At 43.0% G+C, this 26,597-nt stretch overlaps 1 protein-coding gene across 3 annotated transcripts in view; it reads left to right on the plus strand.

Annotated features, from left to right (window-relative positions):
• The window catches only part of GRIA2 (glutamate ionotropic receptor AMPA type subunit 2), a 106,801-nt gene that overhangs the window by 39,731 nt on the left and 40,473 nt on the right, over positions 1-26,597 (plus strand). For all 3 annotated transcript variants that reach the window (XM_054989573.1, XM_054989574.1, XM_054989572.1), the window contains exon 3: positions 12,390-12,629. In XM_054989573.1, coding sequence (XP_054845548.1) covers positions 12,390-12,629 — 240 coding nt within the window. The remainder of the gene's footprint in view (positions 1-12,389; positions 12,630-26,597) is intronic.

Consider the following 26,597-nt stretch of genomic DNA (forward strand, 5'->3'; position numbering starts at 1 on the left):
TTTAGAAAATAGTTACTTTTCTGTGTGAAGGAAGGGAGGGATGAGGTTTCGTGGGGCAAGCACAGCCCTCCAAGTCCCTTTCCCCCTGTAGCTCATTATTCAAAAGGTCTACGAAGTTCCTTTCCCCTCAGCATCCCCCTCCCTCTGTCCTTTCAAGACATGATTAGGCCTTCATTCCTTTCCTGCCTCATGATTAGACCTTCATTCCCTGAGGCCTTTACCTATGAACAGGCCACATTCATGAGGGTTCCCTTCTGCTCATAGCCACAAGCTCAGCGACAATCTCAGACTAGGTTTGCCAGCATGAGGCTGGCAAAAAGCAGACTTACTTCCTGAAATGGGTCACTCACTACTAGTGATGTTTTCTCTAGTGATGCACTGGCATTAGCCAAAACTCTATACTTTAACCATAGAGTTTTGACTAATGGTTAGAGCGCCTCCAGCAACAAGCTGACATTACTTCTGGTTGTGAGTTGTGCTGCAAGTGACATCAGTGTGTTAGGACACTGATATCTGCCCCCATTCCCTGCCCCCCCACTTTCTCCCACCGCCTAGCTAAGCAGGCCTATGACAAGTTTGGCAACCTTATACAAGGCTGACTCTCCACACTTTGCTCTCCTTCCTGTCTGCTTTGTTGCTCCCTGCCTTAGTGGGCTTTGAGCATATGGCATTGCACCTGTAAAATTAGCATACAGAAGTAGCAGCCATCATTTCCCACATAGACACATTTCCCTCACAGACGACCTTCGCAGGCATCTGGATCGAGGCGGGTCAGCGCTGCTTGTGTTACTTGATCTCACAGCAGCGTTTGACACGGTTGACTATGATTTGTTGGCCAGCCGCCTTGCCGACGTGGGGATTAGGGGAACAGTCTTACAGTGGCTGGTCTCCTTTCTCCAGGGTCGGGGACAGAGGGTGGCGCTCGGGGGAGATCTATTGCCCCGTCACCCTTTGGTGTGCAGGGTTCCCCAAGGGGCGATACTCTCCCCGATGTTATTTAACATCTATATGCGCCCCCTTGCCCAGTTGGTGCGGAGGTTTGGGCTGGGTTGTCATCAATACGCGGATGACACCCAACTTTTTCTGTTGATGGCCGGCTGGCCAGACACGGCCCCAGACAATCTGGCCAGAGCTTTGGAGGCTGTGACGGCATGGTTGAAACAGAGCAGGCTGAAATTGAACCCAGTGAAGACGGAGGTCCTGCAGCTGGGACGGGGGCTGCCAGATGTTGGGATCCAGCTCCCTGCCCTGGATGGGACACCACTGGCAACTTTGCCAGTGGTAAAGAGTCTGGGTGTGTTCCTGGATGCCTCCCTATCGATGGAGGCCCAGGTCACGGCGGTTGCCAAGTCTGCATTTTTCCATCTTCGTCAGATCAGGCAACTTGCCCCCTACCTGACGCCCCAGGACCTGGCTACAGTGATCCATGCAACGGTCACCTACAGGCTAGATTACTGTAACTCACTCTACGCTGGGCTACCCCTGGGCCTGATCCGGAAACTACAACTGGTCCAGAATGCGGCGGCACGGTTCCTGACTGGTATACCTTACCAGTCACACATCACACCTGTCCTGCGCCAGCTGCACTGGCTTCCAGTTGAATTCCGAATCAGGTTCAAAGTGTTGGTTCTTACCTTTAAAGCCCTGAGTGGGTTGGGACCGGCATATCTTCGGGACTGCCTCTCCCTGTACGTTCCCCGGAGATCGCTCCAATCAGCGAATAAATACTTACTTGTGGTCCCCGGCCCTAAGGAAGCCCGCCTCGCTTCAACCAGGGCCAGGGCCTTTTCAGTCCTGGCCCCAGCCTGGTGGAATGCTCTGTCAATGGAAACCCGGGCCCAGCGGGACATATTATCGTTCCGCCAGGCCTGTAAGACAGAGCTGTTCCACCAGGCATTTGGTGATTGAAGGGGGTGGTGCCATGTCGGCCTCCCACCTTTGGGGTGGGGAAGGTTCTCCCCACCACTGCACCTTGTTAATTTGTTTTATTATTTGTATATTGATTTTAGTTTTTGTTTTTATCGATTTTAACTGTTCACCGCCCAGAGCCCCTGGGGATGGGCGGTATATAAATTGAATAAATAAATAAATAATAAATAAATATGTGCTGCCATTCAATTCCAACATGAGGAACCAGAATTTGAAGGTCAATTCAATGTGATCTTCACATTGAAATCCTATAACCTGGATGACGAAAAACACACCAATGAAGAATTCTCTCCCATTTGGTCTAACCATCTTGGTTGTTTGTGCTAAATAAGAATAGTGGCACCCTTGCAGCTAGGGTTGCCAGGTCCTCTGACTCCCCTGGCGGGAGATGAGGGGCCTGGCACCTACCCTGTTCTGTTCCTGGGTTCCTGTTCACACACTTGCACTCCTGGCTTGTGAGATGACATCACTGTGTGGGTCAAGGGGAAGACTGAGAGAGCTCCTGCACTCACCAGGGTGCTGAATCGGGCCACGGCAGGCCACAATTCAGCCCAAATTGGACCCACTGCGGGGCTCCATTTGGCCGGAGTTGGACCTGCTGCAGGGGCAAGAGCACGCCGCGCTGTCCAGGGGCATGTTGCACTGCCCAGGGGGCGCCCTGGGAAGCATACCCCCCTGGACAAGTAAGTGGGGCAGGGGGAACAGTGGGAGCAGGGGATGCCCTGTCCTGGGCGGGGGAATGGCACCCTTACTTGCAGCAGTGGGAACCTTGCCAGCTCTAGGGCCCTGGAAAATGCCTCACCTTACCATGGACCTCTATACAAGAGATAGCACCCTGATGTTCCCTATCCACTACCAGTATGGCACTGGATGCCTTAAATCTGGTAATTGCCAACATCTAGGTGGGACCTGGAGATCTCTTAGAATTACAATTCTTCAGGCTGCTGAGATCAATTCCCCTGGGGAAAAATGGCAGCTTTGGAGGGTGGACTCTGTGGGTCTGTCCTCTTCCCCAAACCTATCTTCTCTAGACTCCACCCCCAAATCTCCAGGAATTTTCTAACCTAGAGCTGGCAATCCTATTAATAACCAACTTCTTGATATTATATTTATGGCACTATGGTTATGCATAGAAAGTATTGCAGTATAAACATGCATGGCAGAGAGCTAAGGCTAGGAACTGGATGCTACGGTGAGCTGCAAGGAAATATGAAATGGATGACTAGTTGAAGAGGATCAGTGGGCCTAGTGGATGGCTCTTGGGATGCTTGCCAAGAGACCGAGTCCTGTGAGAGGCAGAGACCATTTCCCTACTTTTCATCTTTTACGGCTGTTGTGTGCTACGATACAGGATTTGTTAAAATCTCGATTGTTTCCCCTTGTTGGTCTCCCGTTTGAGTAGTTGCAAACCGTTGGTGAATATGGGAACTACTACCCATTGCTGTGTAATCCCCCTTGGGTAAGGTTTTTGGTAACCAATGCTGCCTGACAGATGTTTCATCCAAAACACATTTTCTTTTCTCCCATCTTTTGTTGTTTTGTGGCTCACTTTTAATATTCCTTTGTAACATTTCTAACTTGGTCTTTTGCAAAAGGAGAATGATTGTCGAAATTACTTATTTGGTATTCAGTTGTTCAGTCTCATTTCCTGACTGCTTTCTCTTTGTTTTTCAGTGCAATGGGCAATATTTTATTTTTGGCCTTTCCCAACAAAGACTTGATTCTTAGTTATAATTTATTTGCACATGTATCATTTATTTTGCTAGGGCAGAATTGCTACATCAGGCTGTTAGGCTGAAACCTTTACATATTTCATCTGTTCTGTGTCCTCAAAACTGTTATTCAACCCAAAATTAGCATCAGAGTATTGACAGTAATATACAATTTAGTAGTCAGTTTGCAATAGAAAAACGTTTCACAACACAATAATGTAGGCACTTAAATATGTATATATTACAGAATCACAGTAAACAATTGCAAACGTATTCTGTTGTGCAGCTGTATGTTAGGCTCTAACTACTTGCTAAAAATAAAAAAAACGGTATGGTAAAATGATGAAGAATAAAACATGGTTAGGAAAAGATATGAGAAGAGATGTCCCTGGGATGTCACAGTAATGAATAACTGTTACTCTCTTTTTATGAGGATCTACTTAAACAGATGCTAGTACTGATATGTCATCAGGCCAGGAGGCTAAGATTTCTTTGTGGAGGGGAAGAGGGAGAGGAAAGAGAAGCACTATAATTAGTTCCTAGGCAATTCCCCCTCCCCCATGTGTTGTCTTGCTTCTTTTGGGTGACGAGCACCCAGCACCATTGCTTGACAATAGTTACAGTAACACTACCAACTGCCAGGGAAAACCCCACCAGAGGTATCAAAATTGGATGAACATTCACAAGTACTTATACATCAAACTTATTTGAAACCTTTTTTTATTATTTTAATTTTTAGAAAGTGCAAGGTGCTTAAAGTGCTCTCTCTCTCTAATAAATATAATAAATATCAGTACAAAAATAAGGTAGGGCATTCCACAGGTGAAGTGACACCACTGGGGGAAAAAAGCATCTCTGGTTGACACCTACCTCACTTCCAAAGATGGAGACAAGGGCTCATAGGAGCCCCCGGTGGCAAGTTGCCCTGCAATCACCCACCACTGACAGACAACCTGGGCAAGTGTGCCATGGGCATGCACGCAGTGGGGTGCAACAGTATCACTCATGCCAGCTGCAGGAGTGTTTCCACAGTTCATGGGGGGGGTCAATTTTGGCCCCCAGCTGTGGAAACAGGCCAATTTTCAAAGAATCAGCCACAGGTGAAGAGCAGCTAGTGCAATGATGTCACTTCTGGAAATGACATCATTGCTCTAAATCCCGTGCTTACAACCAGCAAGTGCCAGGACCCCACCCTCCCACTGGAAGCCTAGTGGGGAGACACAGAGCAGGACTTGTGAGAAAGATCTTAGCTGGAGGGTTGGACAATATGGAAGGAAGCAGCCCTTCAGGTACCTGGCCCTAAGCTTTTTGGGGCTTTAAAGGCAAGAACCAGCACTTTGAATTGTGCCTAAAACAAACAGGCAGCCAGTGCAGGTGTTTCACAACTGGTGTGATATGATCCCTGCTCACCTGACAGTGACCTGGCTACCACTGCCACATTTTGGATGAGTTGAATTTTCCACACAGTTTTCAAAGACAGTCTCACACAGAGGGTATTACATTACAGTAATCTAATCTGGATGTAATCAGAGCATGGATCTGTGGCCAGAGACCACTTTTGGAGGTGCATCAGCTGCAGCTATAAAAGGCACTACCACAGAGAAGATGTGGCAGCCTGCTTGTTATTTGGGGTAACTTCCAGGAAGATATCACTCATATTTTATGATCTCTTAAAGATTGTCTGTCTCTGGGTTCAGTTCACGGTGTTGGTGTCAACGCCTTTTAAACTCTTCATGACCCAGCATCCACATTACAGAACTGTATCTATGCGGCAGTTTCATTCTGTCCAACAGGGTCTTCTCTCTGTGCCTTCCTTTGCCTGGACATGGTGTGATCAGCTGTTGCCTGGATATGGGTCTTTTCAGTAGCCATCCCCTTACTCTGAAACAGCCTTCTGAAGTGATGAGGCTAGGATTGCCAACAGGCCTTCAGTTTGATCCCTTTAGGGTAGGGTTGCCTGTCCCCTGCTGGGGGTGGGGGATCCCGCACTCTCACCCTCCACCCCTGCCCCCTCATACCCCTGCCGGTGGGGAAACATGCTTCCCAGGGTGCGCTCCTGGGTGGCCTGCTCCCGTACACTGCAGTAGGTTGATTTCAGGCCAAATCGGGCTGCTGCAGAGCACAGGAGTACTCCAGGGCCCATTGTGCTACCCTGGCTGTACTCCCCCTCTCTGCAGTGACCTGATTTGGCCCAAATTGGGACTGATTCAGCCCAAATCCAGCCGGTGCAGAATGCATGAGCACTCCAAGGTGTATCATGCAGTCCTGGCAGTGCTCCCGTGCTCTGCAGTGGCCCAATTCGGCCCATTGCCTGGCACGTGGCCTGCACAAGGATGTCACTTCCAGTGACATCATTGTGTATGCTGGGAGTCGGAGAGCCTACAAGGGCAGCACTCAAGTGCCAGGTTTCCAACCTCCTGCCCAAAGGGTAAGGGGACCTGGCAACCCTATTTTAGGGTTGCTAGCCTCTGCTGGCAACCTATGGAAGCATTTTGGGGCTGGGCAAGAGGGACATCATGGTGCATGATGCCAGTACCCCACTTCTAGTCTATATCCCGAAGTGATAACACAGCATTGCCACAACGGCACTTTTTTCTTTATTTTTGCAGGCTCCCATCTTGCTTCCAGAGTGGCTACAAAACTGGTGTTGAGGGCCTGTTAAACAGAATGATTGAGCAGGACATGAAAAAGAGGCAATAATGGGTTCAAGTGATAGACTGAAAGACTTGTCATGGGCACTGATATTTAATTTGGTGTGCATTTTCTTGTTTTTCTCATTGCTGTGATTAAGGCTATTTTTAGTTTGTTGATTTTATTATTTTACTTTTGTTTTTTGTTTTCTGTAGTTTCCTGACTTGGGTCCCAACTTTATTGTCAAAAAGGCAGATTTAAGAATATTTTAAATAAATAAACACTATTTTATTCTCCTCATGTCTTGATTTAACAATGACCTACGCAAGTTTCCAAGACCTGCCTCAGAAAAACACAACTTCTAATACTCCTGATTTTAAAACGATTGTGTAACAGTTCTTTCTCTGGAGGGGTAGCAGTGTTAGTCTTCTGCAGCAAAATAAGACATGAATGTTGTGGAACCTTGAAGATTGTTAATTCTAGCAGAAGTCTCTGTGAAATATTGTCCACAGTTATCTGCAGTTCTAAAGTAGGCTCATATATTGAAGCTTATAAAAGTTAGATTTAAACTTCTCTGTACTCTTGCTGCCTTTCAATAGTGATAATAAAAACTAGTTGATAATGATTGCACTGTATCTCACTGAGGTACAGTGGTACCTTTCTGCACGATCATTTTGCAGTGGTTCAGATTCCATTCTGCTTCCAGTTTGGTGTAGTGGTTAAGAGCGCGGGACTCTGATCTGGAGAGCCGGGTTTGATTCCGCACTCCCCCACTTGAAGCCAGCTGGGTGACCTTGGGCTAGTCACGGCTCTCTGGAGCTCTCTCAGCCCCACCCACCTCACAGGGTGTTTTGTTGTGGGGATAATAATGGCATACTTTGTAAACCACTCTGAGTGGGCATTAAGTTGTCCTGAATGGCGGTATATAAATCGAATGTTATCTAATGTTATTATCTCCAGAGTTCTGCACATGCAATAGAGTAATGGGATGCAGAATCAAATTTAGCCCATTTTCCCCCTGAGTTTTCCTCCTGCAGACATACCGCAACTTTTTCTTGAATCTGCCTCTGAGTCACCGCTGATGCATCCTCTGTGTGTGTGTGAAAGTATTTGTTCCTAACTATGTCTCCCCTCACCTTTTCCTTTCCCCTGGCACTGATTGGTTGGCCATCTGCCAGTAACCACTCCCACTCTCCTCAGCTCTCTGAACTCTTTTTCTGCCATTTTTATCATTACAGTGAGGTAAGGGTTGTAAGGCTGCTGCTTCATTTGCTTCCGCCCTCCCGGCTGTAAAAGCCAGGAAACAATTAAAAGGCTGTTGCTTTGTTCGCTTCCTCCATCCCACCTATGCACACACTCGCTCATTTATATTTTTTAAAGCCAGGAAAGAGTCCTAACACTTCTGCTTCATTTGCTTCGTCCCTCCCGGATGTCAAAGCCAAGAAGGAGTTAAAAGGCTGCTACTTTGTTTGTTTTATCCCTCCTGGCTGCTGCTTCGTTTCTCAAATGGCTGTGCAAAAATGCTCCCTCCCTATTCACACACATCTTTAGATTCTTTTCTTTTTGGCATTAGGAGAAGCCTGAAACAAGCACCAAGCAACTCAACATCCATTCCCCTCTCTTTTAAAAAAAATTACGGTAGAGTCGCAACACTGTGACTCCTTTAAGCACAATGTCTGTCCCGTTCCCTGATGGCAAACCACATTCTCCGCTGATCACTTCTTGGGTTTACTTTGTGGAACAAGTACAAAAAGTACATGTTTTCCCCCAGAATTTCACCACCAATTGCCTCTTCAGTGGGCACAGGGCAGCCCAATCAGCAAATGCAGGGACAGGGTGGGGGCGAATGGGCTCCAACATTGCAACACTACAATGCATGTGCAAAACTGTTTTTTTTAAAAAAGATGACGTTGGCTCCAGCTTCCACAAAAGGCGGTTTCAAACAGATATATCTCAACTCGTCAACATACACCAAATTGCCTCGATGTCGTGTAGTGCAGAACAATGGGAGCCCAAGCTGATTCAACGCTGATCGGTGTGAATATGCAGAGATGCCAGCTTAAAGTGTGCTGTGCAGAAAGGCCCTGGGGCTAAAGGAAATAAATTAGCAAACACCCATTTTTAAATTTGCAGATGTTGGAAATGTTGCCACCAACTATCCTTTCTAAATCCTCTCTGTTAAATGCCAAGTAGAAGTTCTACAGCCGGTTCTATGTGTTTCTTCATTCCTACTGAGGGAGGGAAAGAAGGAGCAGGTAAATGACAGTGTCAGTGAGAAATACTGGCGGCTGACTGATAAAGGAAAAGAAACTAAGGGTGGGTTCAACTAGTTTTGCTTATTTATTTAAATTCATTTAAATAGCTGATCTACATCACTGCTTATTTAAATAAGCCAACCGTTTTGAGGGCGGGCTGCGCTAGGCTAGGTATCTCATTCCTTTGGTGGGGGCAAGAGATTCCCTGTTCCCATCTTTCATCCCCCTGCCACTGCTTACCTAGCCAGTGTGTGTGTGGGGGGGAGGAAAGGTGGGAAACAGGCCTCCCGGGTGCACTCCTGTGGCTGGCATGATGACGTCAATGAGAGCACTCCCATGGTTCACAGTGGGCCAGTTTGGTCCCCAAAACTGGCATGCTGCAAACTGTGCATGCGCTCCTCACCTTGCATGATGATGTCATTTCTTGGAAGTGATGTCATTGCGTGGGACCACGCGCAATGCTAGGAACAACAAGAAGGCAAGCACTGGGTCCCCCTTCCTGCTTAGAGGGTAAAGGGATCTGGCAACCCTACTTGGGGTGCCTACTGTGCAGTTGCACCCTTACTCCTAACTTAGTTAATGATTATTGCCAGCCTTGTTTATCCCAGCCTGCACAGCCATTCTGTGCCAAGAGGCCAACCTGGTAGGCATTATTTAAATCCAATCGAAATCAATGAGGCTTGCTTCTCTGTAATATGTGGGCTAGAGGTATTGTTATTAGCTGGAATTCTAAGAACAGTTCTTAGAAAGAACTCAGATCATTTAAATCAACGGGACAGGCTTCTGGGCAAATGTGTTCATTACATAAATATCAATACTATTTAAACCATAAACATTTTTTATCACTGCACCCATATTAATGTTTTTAGTAAATAAAACTGTGGAGGCTAAAACACCTTTAAAACAAAAAAAACGTTTGCAGAGTCATTGAACAGAATGACCTAGCAAGATGGGATGGTTCCTTCAGGCTGTACTGATTAGCTCTGTTATGGACATATATTGTCTGAGATGGTAATAAAAATGGAATATCAGCGTGCTATTTACACCCAAGAGATGCTTTCCCACTGCTCTGTGGCCGGAGGTGCCATAGATAAGGAGTTTCTTCTGCTGAGTCCTAAAATGCTGATATTAAAAGTTTAATGAAACTGCATTAGAACACCATGTACAGAGCTTCTGCTTCTTGTCTCCTGCTTTTATGTCCTTTTCTCAATATGCGTAGATATAATAACAGCAGTCATTTAAGGGTTTTATAGCCAAACAGCGGATAGTCCACCACAGGCACTACACAGTTGAGAGAAAAACAGGTAAAATACAAGTTAAGAGAGTCAAGAGGGACCAGTGAGCCCCGCAAGAAAGTAGAGAAGAGTCCAGGAGCACCTTTAAGACTAACCAACTTTACTGTAGCATAAGCTTTCGAGAACCACAGTTCTCTTTGTCAGATCTGGATCTATGACCACAAGAAAATGTTTTCTAGGGCTCTGCCACATGTTCTTCAGTCACTTATGGTTCCCAAAGTGGTAATTGTGGAGCATTAAAACCATCACTCCTAGAAAAGCCCTTAATTTAACCTATTTGGTAGGTTTTTGCTACTTTCATTGTCACTCCACAGTTGCTTCTGTGGTCTTTTTTTTCTGTGTTATATAACCATTACTAGTCAGGGACAACAAATTGGATACAATGTTGTCATAGCACTAATGAGTTCTGGCTATTTGCTAATTCCTCTAAAGAGGATGAAGCCCATTATGAGTTAGGGAGTGTCCTATGAAGGTTACTTTGGCAATCCTTTAGGTTGCCACTGCCAGCTCCAGTTTGGGAAATTCTTGGAGATTTGGGGAATGCTGCCTAGGAAGGGTGGAATTTGAGGAAGGGAGGAAGCCAGGCAAGGATGTAATGCTGGTGAGTCCTTCCTCCGAAGCTGCCATTTTCTCCAGGGGGACTGATCTCTGTAGTCTGGAGATCAGTTGTAATTCCAGGAGAACTCCAAGCACCAACTGGGAGTTGATTACTTTAGCAATCCTAGCCAATCTGAGATCGCAAAAACGAACACTTCTCCAGCTCCTGAAAAACAGCTGAAAGACAGAGAAGAGGTTTTTTATTTGATAAACTCGCTAATTAATGTGCTGTGCAATTTGTGAGTTTGATCAAAGGAAAAACCACTGTTGTTTTCCAGCTCAAAATCACCCTGCCAAAGCCCTTTTATCCCTGGACGGAAAAGATACAGGAGATTTTGGAGTTTTCCCCACAACTGAAAAAGCAACACAGGAGGCTGATTTTGAGCTGAAAATGGTTGGTGGAACAGGTTTAAGCAGACTCTCTCTGCTAATCTTTCTTCGGCATGCTGCTTGGATTTAACAAAATAATGGAGGAAAAGCAAAACTGAATTCCATGTAACATATATTATGCTCTTTAATTAGTTCCTTGTCTTCTGGTTGAAGAAAATGGATGTGTGAGTTGAAGTTGTTGGATTTGTACTTTATCTTTACTTCCTCCTTGTAGCTTGAAGAACTTTAGCAATTGCTGCCGAGGGTCCATGATGCCCTCAAAGCCTGAGCCAGTCAGAGGGTAGGAGAAGTAAAAAAAAGGCAGCGGAGGGGGGGAAATCTTAAATCTGCATACGCGTTACCTCTAGGGGTTGAAGCACCATTCCTATGGGAAAGGCTAAAGTGTCTGGGACTTTTTAGTTTAGAAAAAATAGCTATGGAGGGACATGAGTAGAAGTCTATAAATTTATGCATGGGGTGGAGAAGACGGGGTAGAGGGCCTGTGTGGTGTAGTACCCTGCAGTGATGGACCACAGTCTGGGCCACCCAGGTTCGATTTCCTGCTCTGCCATGGAAGCTTGCTGGGTGGCCTTGGGCCATCATATACTCTCAGCCTAACCTACCTCACAGGTTGTGGTGAGGAAAAATGGAGAAGGGAAGAATGCTGTAAGCCACTTTGGGTCCCCATTGGGGAAGAAAGCAGGGTATGAATGAAGTAAATAATAATAATAATAATAATAATAATAATAATAATAATAATAATAAAAACTCAGGGCGCCCGATAAAGCCGGTGGCAAAAGATACAGGACAGACCAAAAGGAAATACTTACTTACTCAACAAGTCAATAAATTTTGGAATTTACTGCCAGTAGAGGTAATGATGGCCGAAAGGCATAGATGGCTTTAAAATGGAGTTAGATTCATGGAGGAGAGGTCCATCACTGGCTAACAGCTATGGTAAGTAAAGGGAGCCTCAGTTTCAGAGGCAGTAAACCCGGCGCTTGGAGGCAACCACAGGTGAAGGAGCTGGTCTCTATGCCCCCTCTCGTTAACCCTCCAGGGCAACTGGTTGGCTACTGTGTAAAACAGGGACCACTGATCTGATCCATCAAGGCTCTTCTTATCACCCACCTCACAGGGTGATTGTTGTGGGGTAATAATAACACTTTGTAAACTGCTCTGAGTGGGCATTAAGTTGTCCTGAAGGGCAGTATATAAATCGAATGTTATTATTATTATTATGTTCTATAATTTTTTTTTTTTAGAGTGATCATCTTCTATTCAGGATCATCTTCCTTTGGAATAAATACTGAAGTTCCGAATCCTTGAAATACAATGACAACTGAGAAAAAGCAGTGTGCTCTTGCTTAATGACTGTGCTGCAAAATTGCTGTAAAACTGTCTAATATAGTAAAATAATTCAGCACTAGCGAGGAGAATTCTCTTAATGTGTTCAGTTTGTAAGTTAAATTATTCTTAGCCTCTGTCTTCCACACATACAACTTGACGTGCTGGACATTTATATGTTTAAAGAAAAAAAATTGAAATTAATGGCACTTTCTAAAGTGTTCTCTTTCTCTCTCTCTCTCTCTCTCTTCCAGTTTGCTCTCAGTTTTCAAGAGGAGTTTTTGCTATTTTTGGATTTTACGACAAGAAGTCTGTAAATACCATAACATCATTTTGTGGGACTCTTCATGTCTCCTTCATAACACCCAGTTTCCCAACAGATGGAACACACCCATTTGTTATCCAGATGAGGCCTGACCTCAAGGGAGCACTGCTGAGTTTGATTGAGTATTACCAGTGGAACAAATTTGCATATCTATACGATAGTGACAGAGGTAAGGTGTTCTTTATGATATTTTTATTCAATTGTGAGCCATACAACTATCTGAAATGTTAAAGCAGCATATCGGGACAGGCATAATCCAATATGACATTTTTGAACATTCAGGAATTGGTTAGTTAAAGAATAGAGAGAAAGAACAATGGCACCTCCCTGAACAGGGAGCACAGCACATCAAAGAGCAAAAAAAGTCAATGTGTATTGATTTTTACTGTGTATTTTTTCTCTTTAAGATGGTGGGGTGGCACCAAAAAGTTTCTTAGGCATTTTTATGACTGTTTGTAGCTGTGGAATAATGTGGAATGCTGCAGGGGTGCCTGTGTTGTGACCAAATGGAACGTGGGTGGTGGCAGTGAAGGCAGTCTGATTGATTGCATACTGGGTGGTTTCTCTGATCAGATGGCAGCTTCTTTGATGGAGTCCATAAGTAAAAGCGAGAGAGAGAGGGGGGGGGGATCAAGTTGAGGAAGAAATGAATGTATGTGGGGGAGGGTAAGTATATTGAAAGTTTGAGAATGTCTGATTGGGAAATTAGCTTTGGGAGAATTGAGTATATTTAAAATGTTTGGCAGTAAGGTACTTGAAGTGGAATTGATTTAAGAGAATTGAATTTGGCCCAGTTTAGCCTTGCACTCCGTTGGTGACCTTGGGTAACTCGCTTGTTTCTGAGCTCCTCTGGTTTCCCTTCTGACGCATGGATATTGTGCTGCAGAAGCAAATGAGCAGTTCAGTATTTGGAGGACGTCCTGAGAGCCTACTTACGCCTTTTACTCAGTTTGTAGCTTTGTACCATTTGCTTGTTTCTCTCAACTCTGTGGCCAACAAAATGCCTCTGAAGAACTTGCACAAGAGGAAAGCGGGCAACATCCCCCCTATTGTTTATCCATTGCATCTTGTAGACATTTAGCTGATTGGAAGAGCTTTCATGGTTGGCGCTCTTACGGTACAGCAGGGGAATCTTTGGGTGGGTCAAGGTGAGGGAAGCTGTGGTACAAGTGGCTTAGCCAGGTGCAGGGGATTCCATTTAAAGAATTTCAGCCATTTTTTAAAAAAATCTCTTTAGTTACTTAAATTGATTAAGGGTAACTTAAAACAGGGATGGCCAGCTTCTTCAGCCTCAGGGCTGAATCCTTCCAAACCCGACTTTTTGGAGACGGGCTTTCTCCCAGCCGTGCTGTCACTTCTTCACCACCTGTAATTGGCTGGGAGCTTCTGACCCTACTTGCAGCAGTGCTGCCTAGTGAGGAAGGTTGGTAAAAGCCTTTTTTGGTAAATATTTTTATTTTTTAAACAATAATGGGTACAGAAAAAAGGGAAAGGGAACAAAAGGTTTAAATTTGCAAAAAAAGAAAAAAAAACTATAGATATACATTACAAGGATTATTACAAGGATTATTAAATTATATAACAGTGTTCAGGTATGTAGAATATTAAACTATATAATTAAATTAAATTAGATTGAAAAAATGATTTATCATCACTATTATGAGTTACTTTACTGGTTTGAAAAAGAACAAACTTTTAAAAATATTTTCAAAGATATAATAATGTCTTACACTTCTAATTAATTATATATAAATTATTTTATCATATTAAGTTTATTAGTACCAATTACACTATACTAATAGATTATATGACATATATATGTGTTTAATTGACTCTAGATCATGAATTTAAGATAATTACTATTTCCATAATTTCCATAATTCCATACAAATCAAAACACATCAGAATTAAACTGTATCACTTATATCCCATCTATCTTTATAATAAGAATACTACATTTCCATTTTCTTTTCAAAATTTTTAATTGGTCTTTTGTTTATATAGTTTATTAGTTTGGCCATTTCTGTATATTTGGCCATTTTATTTCCCCAATTTTCTTTTGGCATTCTTCCACTTTCCATTTGATTGCCATTACTACTTTAGCTGCTGTCAACATGTATCTGAACAATTCATGTAGTGTCCTTTCAATATTATCTGATAGAATTCCCAGCAACATAGTCTCAGGTTTCATAGCAAAGTCAATTTTTAAAATCTTCTGTATCTCAGCTAAAGCCTTGAGGCAGTGGTAGCAGCAAAAGGTGGCAAAGAAGCATAGCTCCATTAGCTTGAACTGACTTCAAGCCTTGCTTAGTATTCAGAAAGCATCTTTGAACTAGGGTTGCCAGCCTCCAAGTGGGACCTGAAGTTGTCCTGGAATTACAGCTTATCTCCAGACTTTCTGGAGAAAATGGCAGCTTTGGAGGACAAACTGTAAAGTATATGAGATGGTCTAGGTGAAATCCCTCCTCAGATTTCTCCCCCACACAGGCATTGCTCCCAAATTTCAAGGAATTTCCCAGGCTGGACTTGGCAACCCTACTTTGAACTTCTTTTAAAGTTTTTTAAAAAAGATTTAAAGAATCACTTTTTGGGGAGTGATTCTCTAAATGTTTTGAAATGTGAAATTCTTTGTATTTTTTAAAAGTGATTCATATGGAGGCATACATGTGAAAAATATTGCCTCAGAAGAGATTGTTTATGTGGGTTTTCCAATAAATGAACAGTAACCAATAGGAATCTAACACACTGCATAAAATTCCCTCCCCACCCCTTGCAAAATTCATGTGCTTATTTCTATTGGTCATTCCTAAAGAATTCCTGTGGAGAGAAATATGTTCGCATCAGTCCCTTGAGAGTGTCTGAAAACCTTCACAGTATGGAATCAGGGAGAGTTGTTGGCAAAGACCTGCTCTGCTCCATTTGGGGTGGGGAGAGGGACAAGGGAACCTCATGTTCTTCCTCCAGTCCACTTGTTTTATTGTTGCAATCTCTGTCATTTTTTCTACTTCCCTTTTCCCTTCTTTCTCTACTCAGGCCCAGGAGATTACTGGCTGAACCATATTGTTTTCCCTCAAGGGAAACACCTAATATTGTTTCCTTAAATTAAAAAGGCTTTCAGCAAACCCATGCCTTCACGAAGAGCTTCATTGCAGGAAAGCTAATATTAGAAAGACAGAACCTTAGAAAGACAGTTTTGGCAGTTTTGTAATATCCTGCTTTTGAAACTTCTCCATCTATGTAGGCCACTATAGAACTTTGCTAGGCTACATTCCAACTTTATGGTCTTTAAATTATTTTAAAGTGAATGCAATGAAAAGTATGTAAATGAATGACACACACACAGAGATGTTGGGAGGTTTGAAATAGGGTTGCCAGGCATGGCAACCAGAGAAAGACTGGGGAAGGCTGGGTCATGGGGGGGGGGGGGTTGCAATGGCATGTCATCACTTCCACCTCTCTAGGAATTGCCAGAAGCTCTATGGTAAAATCATAGCATTTCTCGTAGTTCTTAGAGAGATGTGATATCACGTCCAAGTTTTCAGTGAAGCAACGTCATACTGGGGGCCCAACAGCCATCTGTTTTATTTTATTCCTGCCATGCCTCAGGAAATGAAAGCTGATGGTGGAAAAAGAGGCTGCCAACCCTAGTTTGAATATATAGAGGGATACAATACCTGATGACTACAGAGGCATAGTTAAGAAAGGGAACATTGCCAGCAAAATATTGTTCTCCTGAGGGCCCTCAACCTGTGAATTTTTGGAGTGACACCAGGGTACAGTGAGGAGCAGAGAAGAGCACAGGAAGTTGCCTTTTTATCCAGGGGGGCTTTAAAGCTACCCCTTTCAAAAGCAACTCTCTGACTCCCCCTAAAATTCTAGGATTGGGAATCCTCTGAAATGGTACCCCATGAGAGTTCTAATGATATATTGTCAAAGCCATTGTAAGCAGAGAGAGTGGGCTGCCAAAGCCCCTAAAATCCCACATGCTCCCTGCTCCCAAAGGTTCTAAAACCCCTTTCCCACAAGGTTTTTAATTTGATCCCTGGGTATGTTGCCTCCATTAAGAACCGCTGCTGTAGAGCTTACAAAAGCACAACCTACTTCGAAAAGAACTGGAGACATCCTCCTTACAAGGCCCATTCTTGAGAATTCCTTTTGAAGGTTTCACTATAAAAAGTCCCCACAGAATCATTGTTGAACTATGTCTCTAATTAATCCATTAACAATTAATTTTTATTTCTAACATCAAAGCTAAGACATGGGGAAGTAAAACTTTTTATCTTGCAAAGAAATGCAATGACAAGCTTGGTAACAATGCTACTGAGTGACATGATTTAATGAGTCTTTCTTGTGTACATTCTTTTAAATCCCTAACAGCCATTTTAACAAACCTCATCTGCCTAAACCTTATTTAGGATCAAACTGTGGCTGCAATACTAAGAATACTTTCCTGGGAGTAAGTCGCTTTGAATAAAATGGGACTTACTTCTGAGTTGTCCTGCTTAGGATTTCTGTTTCCATGTTGCACACAACTGAATATTATTGTTCTCTTCAGGCAGAGGCCAGCGCACGTGGAGTTAACTTAGGCTGAGGCAGGATGCCAGAGTTTAATAAACAGAGTCTGCAAATGGTACAGAGTGGTCTAAGCAGGCCTAGGTCAGTTATCGGACAAAGAAGTCCAATATAGCAGCAGCAGGTCCGTGTCTAAGGGAACATGTTGAAGCCGTGCTGAAGGGCTCCTCCCCCATACTTTTATACACTTCGAGCTCAATGTCATGTCTGCTACAGTTGCCTCATGTCTCCTCTGGTGATGTTTTTCCTTCTTCTACAACTGATTGCTGATGCTGAACTCTGAGGCATGCTGACCTGCCCCAGGACTGGAATTCTCCTCTACCCCTGTGCTGATGCTGCTCTTGAAGACCTGGGGATCCTGGAGGAGACAGAGCAGCTGGCTCTGTGCAGGGGGATGGAACACACACCTCATAGGCTCCTAAGTCTGTTTCCTCGTCTGATTACTCAGAGACAGCTGGCTGGTGGCCAATAGGCACAGAATCCAGCTGTTGTTCAGCAGAGGAGTCAGAGCTGTCTCCAGGGCCTGGCTGCTCCACAACTGTAATGCTCTCCTGCTGGCATTTTTTCCACCCCATTCTTCACTTTAGAGAAGGGCCTGATACAGCATGGAAAGGTAGTCTTTGAAAATGTTGCTTCTTTTTTGAAACAGCTAAGAGAGCAGTCCTAAGCAGAGTTATGCCCTTGTAAGTTCATTGAAGACACCATGCTAAGAAGCATGTAACTCTGCTTAGGTTTGCACCTTAAGTGACTTGTATTGTATGATACTAAACAGCTGTACAACCATAAAAATTCTTCTCCTTCTCCTTCTTCTCCTTCTCCTTTTCCTTCTTCTCAGGCTTCTGAACCAGTTTTAATGTTTTGCCCAGTTCCAGGCAACATTCCATATACAAGAGTTCATGACCACGACACTCTGGCAGTCTTGTTTATGTGCCTTAAACGAGCATAACTTTCTATGTACCTTCTGTTATTTTTAATGCACAATTTCATTGCTTTATTCTGCTTAATTAATTTTACAATTTGTTCATACTACACTTTTATGGCATTTTTAATTTTGTTGGAAGCTGTCTTGGAAAAATATTTTTGGAAGGCATAAATGACAAATAACATAGGAGCAGAAGATAAATTTCTTACTATAATTTATTTATTTATTTAAAACATTTATTAGCTGCCTTTCTGCCTTACAGGAACTCAAGGCTGTTTACAATATAAATAAAATAATAATCATAAAATGAATAAAAACAAAGTTTAAAAGCATAGTTTAAGGCCCCTATGATTTTAATTACTAGGCAGGGACATATGAGTGAAAATGGTCCTTCGGGGTTCCAAGCCATGTTGGGCTTTAAAGACCAAAAAAGACATTGTGCTTTGTGCTTGGGAATAGATTGGTAGCCAGTGTAATTGCTGTAATATCAGGGTCCCATGCCATGAAAACCCCACTGGGGTCGCCATATGTCTACTATGACTTGAGGGCACTCTCCACCACATGCTCCTGATAGCTGGCTCAAACCAGCCATTTAACTGCAATATTCTACACTAGCTGTAGTTTACAAACACTCTTCAAGGGTAGCCCCAAATAGAGTGCATTGCAGTAGTCCAATCAAGATGTACCCAAGTCATAAATCACAAACTTTAGATTTGACTGAGTCAGGAACAGGTGCAGCTTATGTACCAACCGAAGTGGGCCAAGAACACCCTTGCAGCCACCTGGTTTTCTAAAGTGTTTGTTGTGTCAAGCAACATTCCCAAGCTGTGAACCTGGCTTTTCAAGAGAAGTATAATCTCATCAAAGACAGGAGTGATCTCAAATTCCTGGTCTGCCTTTCTACTAACAACAAAAAAGTGGTATTGTGGGAAAAGTAGTTTTAGTCCAATGTATTGATGCTTCTTTGGGGGGGGAGGGGATATAACAATATCTGGTGCTTTCTACTGCAGCAGCTTCTCTGAGAGTTCACCATCTCCCAACCCATTACTGAGTCCAAGCATCAGTTCAAAACATCAACAGCATCATTGGAATACACTGAAAAAGAAAGGTAGAGCTAGATATTAAATACCATGGGGGATAAGACTTGTGGAACTCCACAGGCCAATGGGCAAGGGCCAGAGCTGGAATCCCTCCAGCACCATCTTCTGAGACCAACCTCCCAGGTAGGACTCAAACCAGTATAACACAGTGCCCCTTACTCCCAGTGCCACAGAGTTGCCAGATCCCCTACCTTAAAACCAGGGAGCAGTAGGTGCCTGGTTGGAGGGAGGAGGGGAGATCACCTTCTTCTTTTCCCCTGCCCTTGTGCAAAGTGCATGCACACTCTATGGGGCTTCTAATGGCATTGCTTCTGGTTTAAACCAGAAGTGATGGAGTCTCCGCAGGGTTGATTCTTTAGGAGTCATTCTTTAGGTGTTTTGCTATGTTTTGAGCCAATTCCTAAAGATTCAGCCCTGCTGGGACCCAAACCAGAAGTGGCATCATTAGAAGCCCTGTGGCATGTGCGCCCTGTGGACTGCATGCTGCAGCCTACTTCTCCACATATTTCCCCACTGCTGGCCAGGTAAGCATGGTGGAAGCTGTGGGAATGGGGTTGGCCACCCTACAAAGCAGAGAGGTGACTCAGTAAAATATTATGGTCCATAGTATCAAAGGCCACTGAGAGATCCAGCAGGATTAGGAGAGTCACATTCTCATGTCTAGTTCTCAGTGGAGGTCATCAACCAAGCTGACCAAAGCAGTCTCTGTTCCAAATCCTGGCCTGAAGCCAGATTAAAATGGATCCAGAAGATCAGTCCAAGAGCCCCTGGAGCTGGGGAGCAACCACCTGCTCTAGCATCATGCCCAAGAATGGAAGGATGGAGACTGGCTGGAAGTTCTCCAACATAGTACGGTTTAGGGACGGCTTTTTCAAAACAGTTCTAGTCATTAGATCCTATAACTTCAATCTTGTTTCATCTCTGACTGTTGGGGGCAGCAATCACGTATTTGGGGGGAGAAGTACAATTTTAGTGGTTCCAGTATTCAGATATTTAATTAAAAATATCATCTCCCCTCTGATATTTAATATAGTTGCCTCATTTCAGTAACTACCTTCAAAAAGATTGCTGTTCTCATATTGTTATAGACACTTGGAGTTCAGGTGTATTTTCCTTCCTTCCAAATGAGTATCTGAAAAATGAATAAAGTAAAAGGGACTCATGTTGTTTTTCTGCACTCCTCACTTCTCTGCATGGGAAGAAGTTCCAGGGGCAGCATTATGTGGGGTGCATTAAACATTTAAGCTGACTATCATGTTTAGTCAGAAGAAAGTCCCAGTGTTTTCCTTAAGAATCCAAAGTGAGTTAAAGAGCATGTATGAAAGGGACCTGAGTGTCCAACATAAATGTGCTCATACTTCAGTTCCACAACCTGGACATCTTTTTCATATTATTCTGTTTACTCTGGCATATGCTAGAGAAGCACTTCATTTAGGACAGGGACCTCCAACAGCAGCTCTTGAGCTATTGTTCAATTGCCAGCTGTTGCAGAAGAACTTGTATATCTCTTAGGAAACCTAGCAAACAATTGTGAAGAGTTTTGCTCTAGCTCTTAAAAAAAAGAAAAGAACCATTTTCTTTCTTCTGCCTGTGCTGCTTAGTTGATAGCTTCATTTCTAGTGCTCTTCCTTGTCTTTTATTTCTAGGATAGAACAAAACTTGATAACATATTAGGAGGTGGGAGTAGTTTGGGGATATATATTTTTTTCTTGAACGTAGCTCTCAAAGAAAGCAATCCTAAACAGGTCTACACAGATGTAAGTTCTACATAATTCAATAGTGTTTACTCCCAGGGAAGTCTCTTTAGAATTGCAGCAAAAGAAAAGTTTGTATTAAAAATAAAATAATAATAATAATAATATGTTTATTGCTTTTCCGGTCGAAGCCATAAGCCATACAAACAGCAACAAAATATGAACTGTACACTTGAACATACCCAATTCACACAGGCATAACTCGTCATTATCACTTTAAACTATCTAAGCTCATGAAGATTTTAAAAATAAAATGACGTCAGCTAGCATGCCACTATAGAAATGATCATAGCTAGTAACTGCTGTTCTTCCAATTATTGACTTGTATCCAATCACACAGTTTTGAGAACTTAATAGCACTTGAGCATTTGGAAGATGGTGCAGAAATTTCCACCAATTTCCCCCTCACATAGCAGATTTCCCCCTACTCTGTTGTTGAGGGCCTACTGATCTTAAGGAACAAAACTGGGGGGGGGGGCTCTTAGAGGGATGCAGTAAAGGAAGCTGAAAGTCCCACTACTCAAAGTTTGAAAATGGTTGGGTGCACCCTATTAAATAATAGCATTAGTAGTAATCATTAGAGATGGGCATGAAATAGGGAAAAAACCGAAATGAGTGTTTCATGTTTCATCGCATTCCATGAATCATGACCTTTCATGAAATAGTCCCGTTTTGCGAATTGATTCATTAGTTTCATGATTCATCAGAACCCAGGGCACTTCAATGGCCTCCTTCATACCCAGAGATGCCAAACTCTCAGGGAGACTTCAGCAGGCTCTACTCCACCCACCCTCGCCCAACAAGCCAGCAAGAACAAATGCTCTAAATTAAATATATGCAAAGAAAATTAAAGGAAAAAAAAGGTAGACCTCAGTCAAGCTAGACCCCAGAGACAGGCAATGCCCTGAGACTGGGGTTGGGTGGGGTGGAGGAAAGAAGGTACCCTCACCCAATGACCTTCCCAGCAAGGCCAAGAGCTGAAAATAAGAAAGAGGCTTTTCAGTCTCTTAAAGCAGCAGCAAATACAGCCAAAAGCTCCCAATTCCACTCTCTCACTCCAAATTCCAGCAACACGTCCGCCCTCTCCCTCTGTCTACTGGAACTGAAAAGCACAAGGCAGAGAGCTGTGCCTTATATAAGAAATGCTCACATAGAGCAGAACAGGAGGTCCCTGGTTGGCAGACAGGCCTGCCTAACAGGGTTTGAAGGTATGAGATTGGTGTTCCCATGGCTACAGAAGGCCCATCTCCTCAGTTGCCTAGGGGATTAACCCCCCACTCCTTGCTGTATAGGGCAGAATGGAAGCTCTCCAGTTGTCATGGAGAGCTGCCTATCAAGGTTATGTGGGCTAAGATTGGGGTTTCCAATGGCAACAAAAGGTCTGCAGACATTCCGGGCCTATGCTGCCTAGGAAATCAATTGATTGGCGCCAGCCTGTCTGGCATCATGAATCATTCACGAATAGAACGAATCAGTTGTAAATTTGTAAATTTTGTGAAAACTGCAGCCTCACGAAACATATTTTGTAAAACATGAATTGGCCCAATTCATTATGAAATTTGATTCGTGCCCATGTCTAGTAGTCATATAATCACACTGGTTTTTCCATTAAGTAGTAAGGAAATATAGAATCAATAATGGGACAAAATGAATGTTACCCTGGTCTAGTAGCACTACACAGAACGCTATTCCTTTACATATGGCAGTACACATTAAAATAGCTTTTCATCTAATTTAGATGATTTCATAGTATTTTCTGCTGAAAATCAAAGACTGTTTTTCTGAGCTGCTTGTGACACATTTGAAATACACTTTGATCTTGGAATTATCAGGTTACTATATGAGTAAATATGACCATATTTTTAGGAGTAGTCAACTGCATTTTGATACGGAGAATTCTCAGTAGATGATTTTAAACTTCCATTAAAATTTCCTCAGGTTGTAGTCCAAGTGACTCCCGAAAATACTTTTGTATAATGCAGTGCTTCATGCATGTTGCAAGCAGATTTTACATAGCTGAACTCCACTAAAACCGAAAGTATGTTTCACGGTTCCTTGTGGGAGTCACAAAGGATTCTGGGGCAGCTTGGACTTCATGTGCAGGCATCCTGATGACATCAGAGCCAAAGAATATCATTCCTCTCCCTCAGCAACTTAGAGCTGGTGCATATTCATTGTCTGTCCTAGCCTGGAAATTGCCCATCTGAGTGTTGGGCAATGTTCATGCATGTATTCACCATTCTAGCAATCCTCAAATTCCTAAGGATATCCCCCAGACTATCAAAGCTGATTCATATGCATAAACTCTTAATGAGATTGTTGCTCCTCAGAGTGTGTGCTTATATGTTCTGAAATGGCACAGTTGTGTAGAAAAACCATACCTTGTGCTCAGTTGAACATATCATAGAGATTTAGGATATCAGGAAGAACTTGTAACAACAGCATATACATTAGCACAAATTGAGTCTTTTAAGGGTTACAGAAAAATAACATGATTTGTTACATCCACTTATGTAAACATGGAGACCATTCTATATAAATAAGTGTGTGCTTTGTACCTGTGAGTATGACCATAAGACAGGTTTTAATATGTCATCTCTCAAGCAAAAGGAATATAATAGCTGCATTCAGATGACTCAATAAACCATAGAAATACTTGAATTTGTGCTCAATTTCTTCTCCTCATATATGATTCATAGATTGACAATTTCCTAGTTGATTACAAACCACAGTTGGTTGTGATGGTTAACAAATTATGGTTGTTTTTTGCCTATAAACAAGAATTCTTTAAGGTCTTGTTTTATGGGCAAAGAAAAAGCAGCACTTTAAGCACCCAAGTTGCATATCTCAATAAATTGTGGTTTGCTGTAACCCAGAAAAGCAGCCTGAATAGCTCAAGCTTGTCAGAGCTTGGAAGCTAAGATGGGTAGACCAGGGCAAGTATTTGGATGTGATACTACCAAGGTTTGCTATGCAGGACCAGGTTTGCTATGCAGAGGAAGGCAATGGCAAACCATCTCTGTTCATCTCTTCCCTTGAAAACTCTGATGAGTTTGCTGTCAGTTGCGACTTGATGACTCTTAATTATTATTATTATTATAATCCAGAAAGTCTTTAATCCCTGCTTCATAGCTGAGTGGCGATTTGAGCTTGGATCTCCTCATTTCTAGTATGACACTTGAATTACTATACCCACTGGTTCTGCAGGGCAGAGGGTAGAAGTAGAAGCAGATAGGGGTGTGCCCCCCCCCCAATTTGGTAAATCTAATTTTTTAAAACCAAATCTGAGAAAAAAATCAGAATGTCATAAATTTTGAATGGATTCTCTAATTCAGTTCGAGTATTTCTGAAAAATTCAGCCATTGTTTTCTATGGGAAAATCACTGTGGGGCTATCCGGTGGGCTGGGGGGGGGTGCATTTTTCAACAAAACATCACCAAATTTGGAAAGAACCTACTTTGGACTGTCCTCTAAAGATCCCCCAAGTTCCATGAAGAATGGACTCCAGGGCCAATTTTATGGGCCCCAAAGAAGGTGCCCTCACCCAATCTCCATTATTACCTACGGAGAAAAATATTGTAGTTATTTGGGGGGGGCTGGGGGGCATTTTTCATGGGATTTTTAGGAAACCTAATTGACTTCCAAAGTTTCAGGAAGATTGTATCCCAGGGGCCAATTAAATGGGCCCCTGAACAAGGTGCCCCCAGCCACTCCATTGTCTCCTATGGGGAAAAGTCAAAGCTGACTTCCATTGCAGAAACTCACCAGGGCAACTTAGTCCAACAGAAGCAAACTGAAGCAAGGGAATGCCTTGTGGTTGTGGTTGGGTAGTACTCGGTTCTGTTCTGTGGTATTTCTCCACATGCTAAACCCAGTGCCTGGCTGCTGTGAATGACACTGGTTCTGTTGGGCTAAGTTGCAACAGTGTTGCTCGCTTCAGTTTGGTTTGGGTGGAATGGGTGTGATTCTCTGATGTGTTGTTAGTTTCCTTGCTTCATTTTGGCTCTGAGGGGGATGCATTCCTATGCTTCAGTTTGCTTCTGTTGGGTTAAGTTGCAGCAGTATCCCTTGTTTCTATTTGGTTTGGGTGGAATAAATGTGATTCTCTGATGTAGTGTTGGTTCCCTTCCTTTCCTTTGGTTCTGGGGGGATTCCATTCTTGTGCTTCTGTTTGGTTCTATTGGGCTTTCTCTAGGATGACCTCAGCTTGCATTTGGGAGTGTGTCTTAGTCATGGCACTTTGCCCCAGTGTTTCTGCAATGGGAGTCAGCTTTGATTTTTTTTCCCCATAGGAAAAAATGGAGTGTCTGGAGGCACCTTGTTCAGGGGCTCATAGAATTGGTCCCATGGTCCAATCTTCCTGAATCTTGGGGATTCTTTAGAGGACAGTCAGCAGTGGGTCTCCAGAAAATTTGATGAAGTTTTCATGAACACTGCCACCCCCATCCACCTGATAGCTCCCAGATATTTTTCCCAATAGGGAATAATGGAGAGTGGGTGGGTCACCTTCTTTGGGGGCCCATAAATTGGCTCGCAAGGTCCAATATTCATGAAACTTAGGGAGTATTTAGAGGACAGTCAGAAGTAGGTTTCCTCCAAATTTGATGAAGTTTGGTTGAAAAATGACCACCCCACACACAACATTGCCCCCAGAGTGATTTCCCCATAGAAAATTATAGCTGAATTTTACTGATTTTTTCTGAAAAAATGGTAAAAACAGGGTTACCTGGTTTTTGATCCAGGCTACCTGAATATTACCATATCTGCCAAAATAATCCAAATTCTGAAATGAACTGCACACCCCTAGAAGCAGGTGATCTGAAGACGTAAGTAAACCTGCTGATTATACTGAAACTGACAAGTTTTATAACTGTTAGAAGATGAAACAATTAATTCTATTGCTCCATAAGAATGTAAAAAAGTTGCTGTTTCTGAATGTTATTTATACGATCATAAAACAAGTTGCACAAAATAAATTCTGTTAAACATACAATTTTAGCAAAAATAAATTTTAACAGATATTGGTTCATTTATTACTGTTATTATCACTCAGTTTAAAACTTAACTGGTTAGCTTCTGTACGGATAACAAAACCTGCACAATGGGTCCACCCTCAGACAAGGTCTCAACATACTCAGAGGAATCCTCAGGTATGCTGAGAATTTTGGATTTCTAAATTAATCAAAAGAAAATGAAATCCAAAGAAAGTAACTTGACGAGTACCAGAAATGCTCCAGAAGAGAGAGGCTATTGAGAGATGCAAAGTGCCAGTTAAAAAGAAAAAAGAAGGCAGAGGAACGAGCATCTTGCTTTAGCCTATGGACAGCTGCTGTTTTGGGGGTCAAACTCAGAATGATTTTCAATTACCACAGTGCCTCTTACCTGGAGTACTGTGACCCCCACCACCTGACAGTCCCAAGCAGGGTTGCCAGCTCCAGGCTTCCTGGAGATTTATTTATTTATTTTATTTAAAACCTTTGTATTCCACCTTTCTACCCTAGACACTGTCCCCAAGACAGGATTTAGGAGCAGATCTTGGGGTGCGTTGTGTTTGGAGAGGGGAGGGACCTCAACTGTATATAATGTAATAGAATTAGAGTGGCTCTTTTTCTGCTGCTGCTGGTGGATCTCACCTGCCCTGCTGCTGTTCCTGCAGCCAGCGGGGAAAAATAATCATTAAAAAAAATCTCCATCAGATGACAATGTGATATACTTCCATGGAAAACCTGGAAGTGCTGTCGTTCCACTCTAGTAATTGCCAGAATTACCATACAGTTTCTGGAAATTCC

This window comes from Eublepharis macularius, chromosome 10 (assembly GCF_028583425.1).
Source record: "Eublepharis macularius isolate TG4126 chromosome 10, MPM_Emac_v1.0, whole genome shotgun sequence".
Taxonomy (NCBI): Eukaryota; Metazoa; Chordata; class Lepidosauria; order Squamata; family Eublepharidae; genus Eublepharis; species Eublepharis macularius.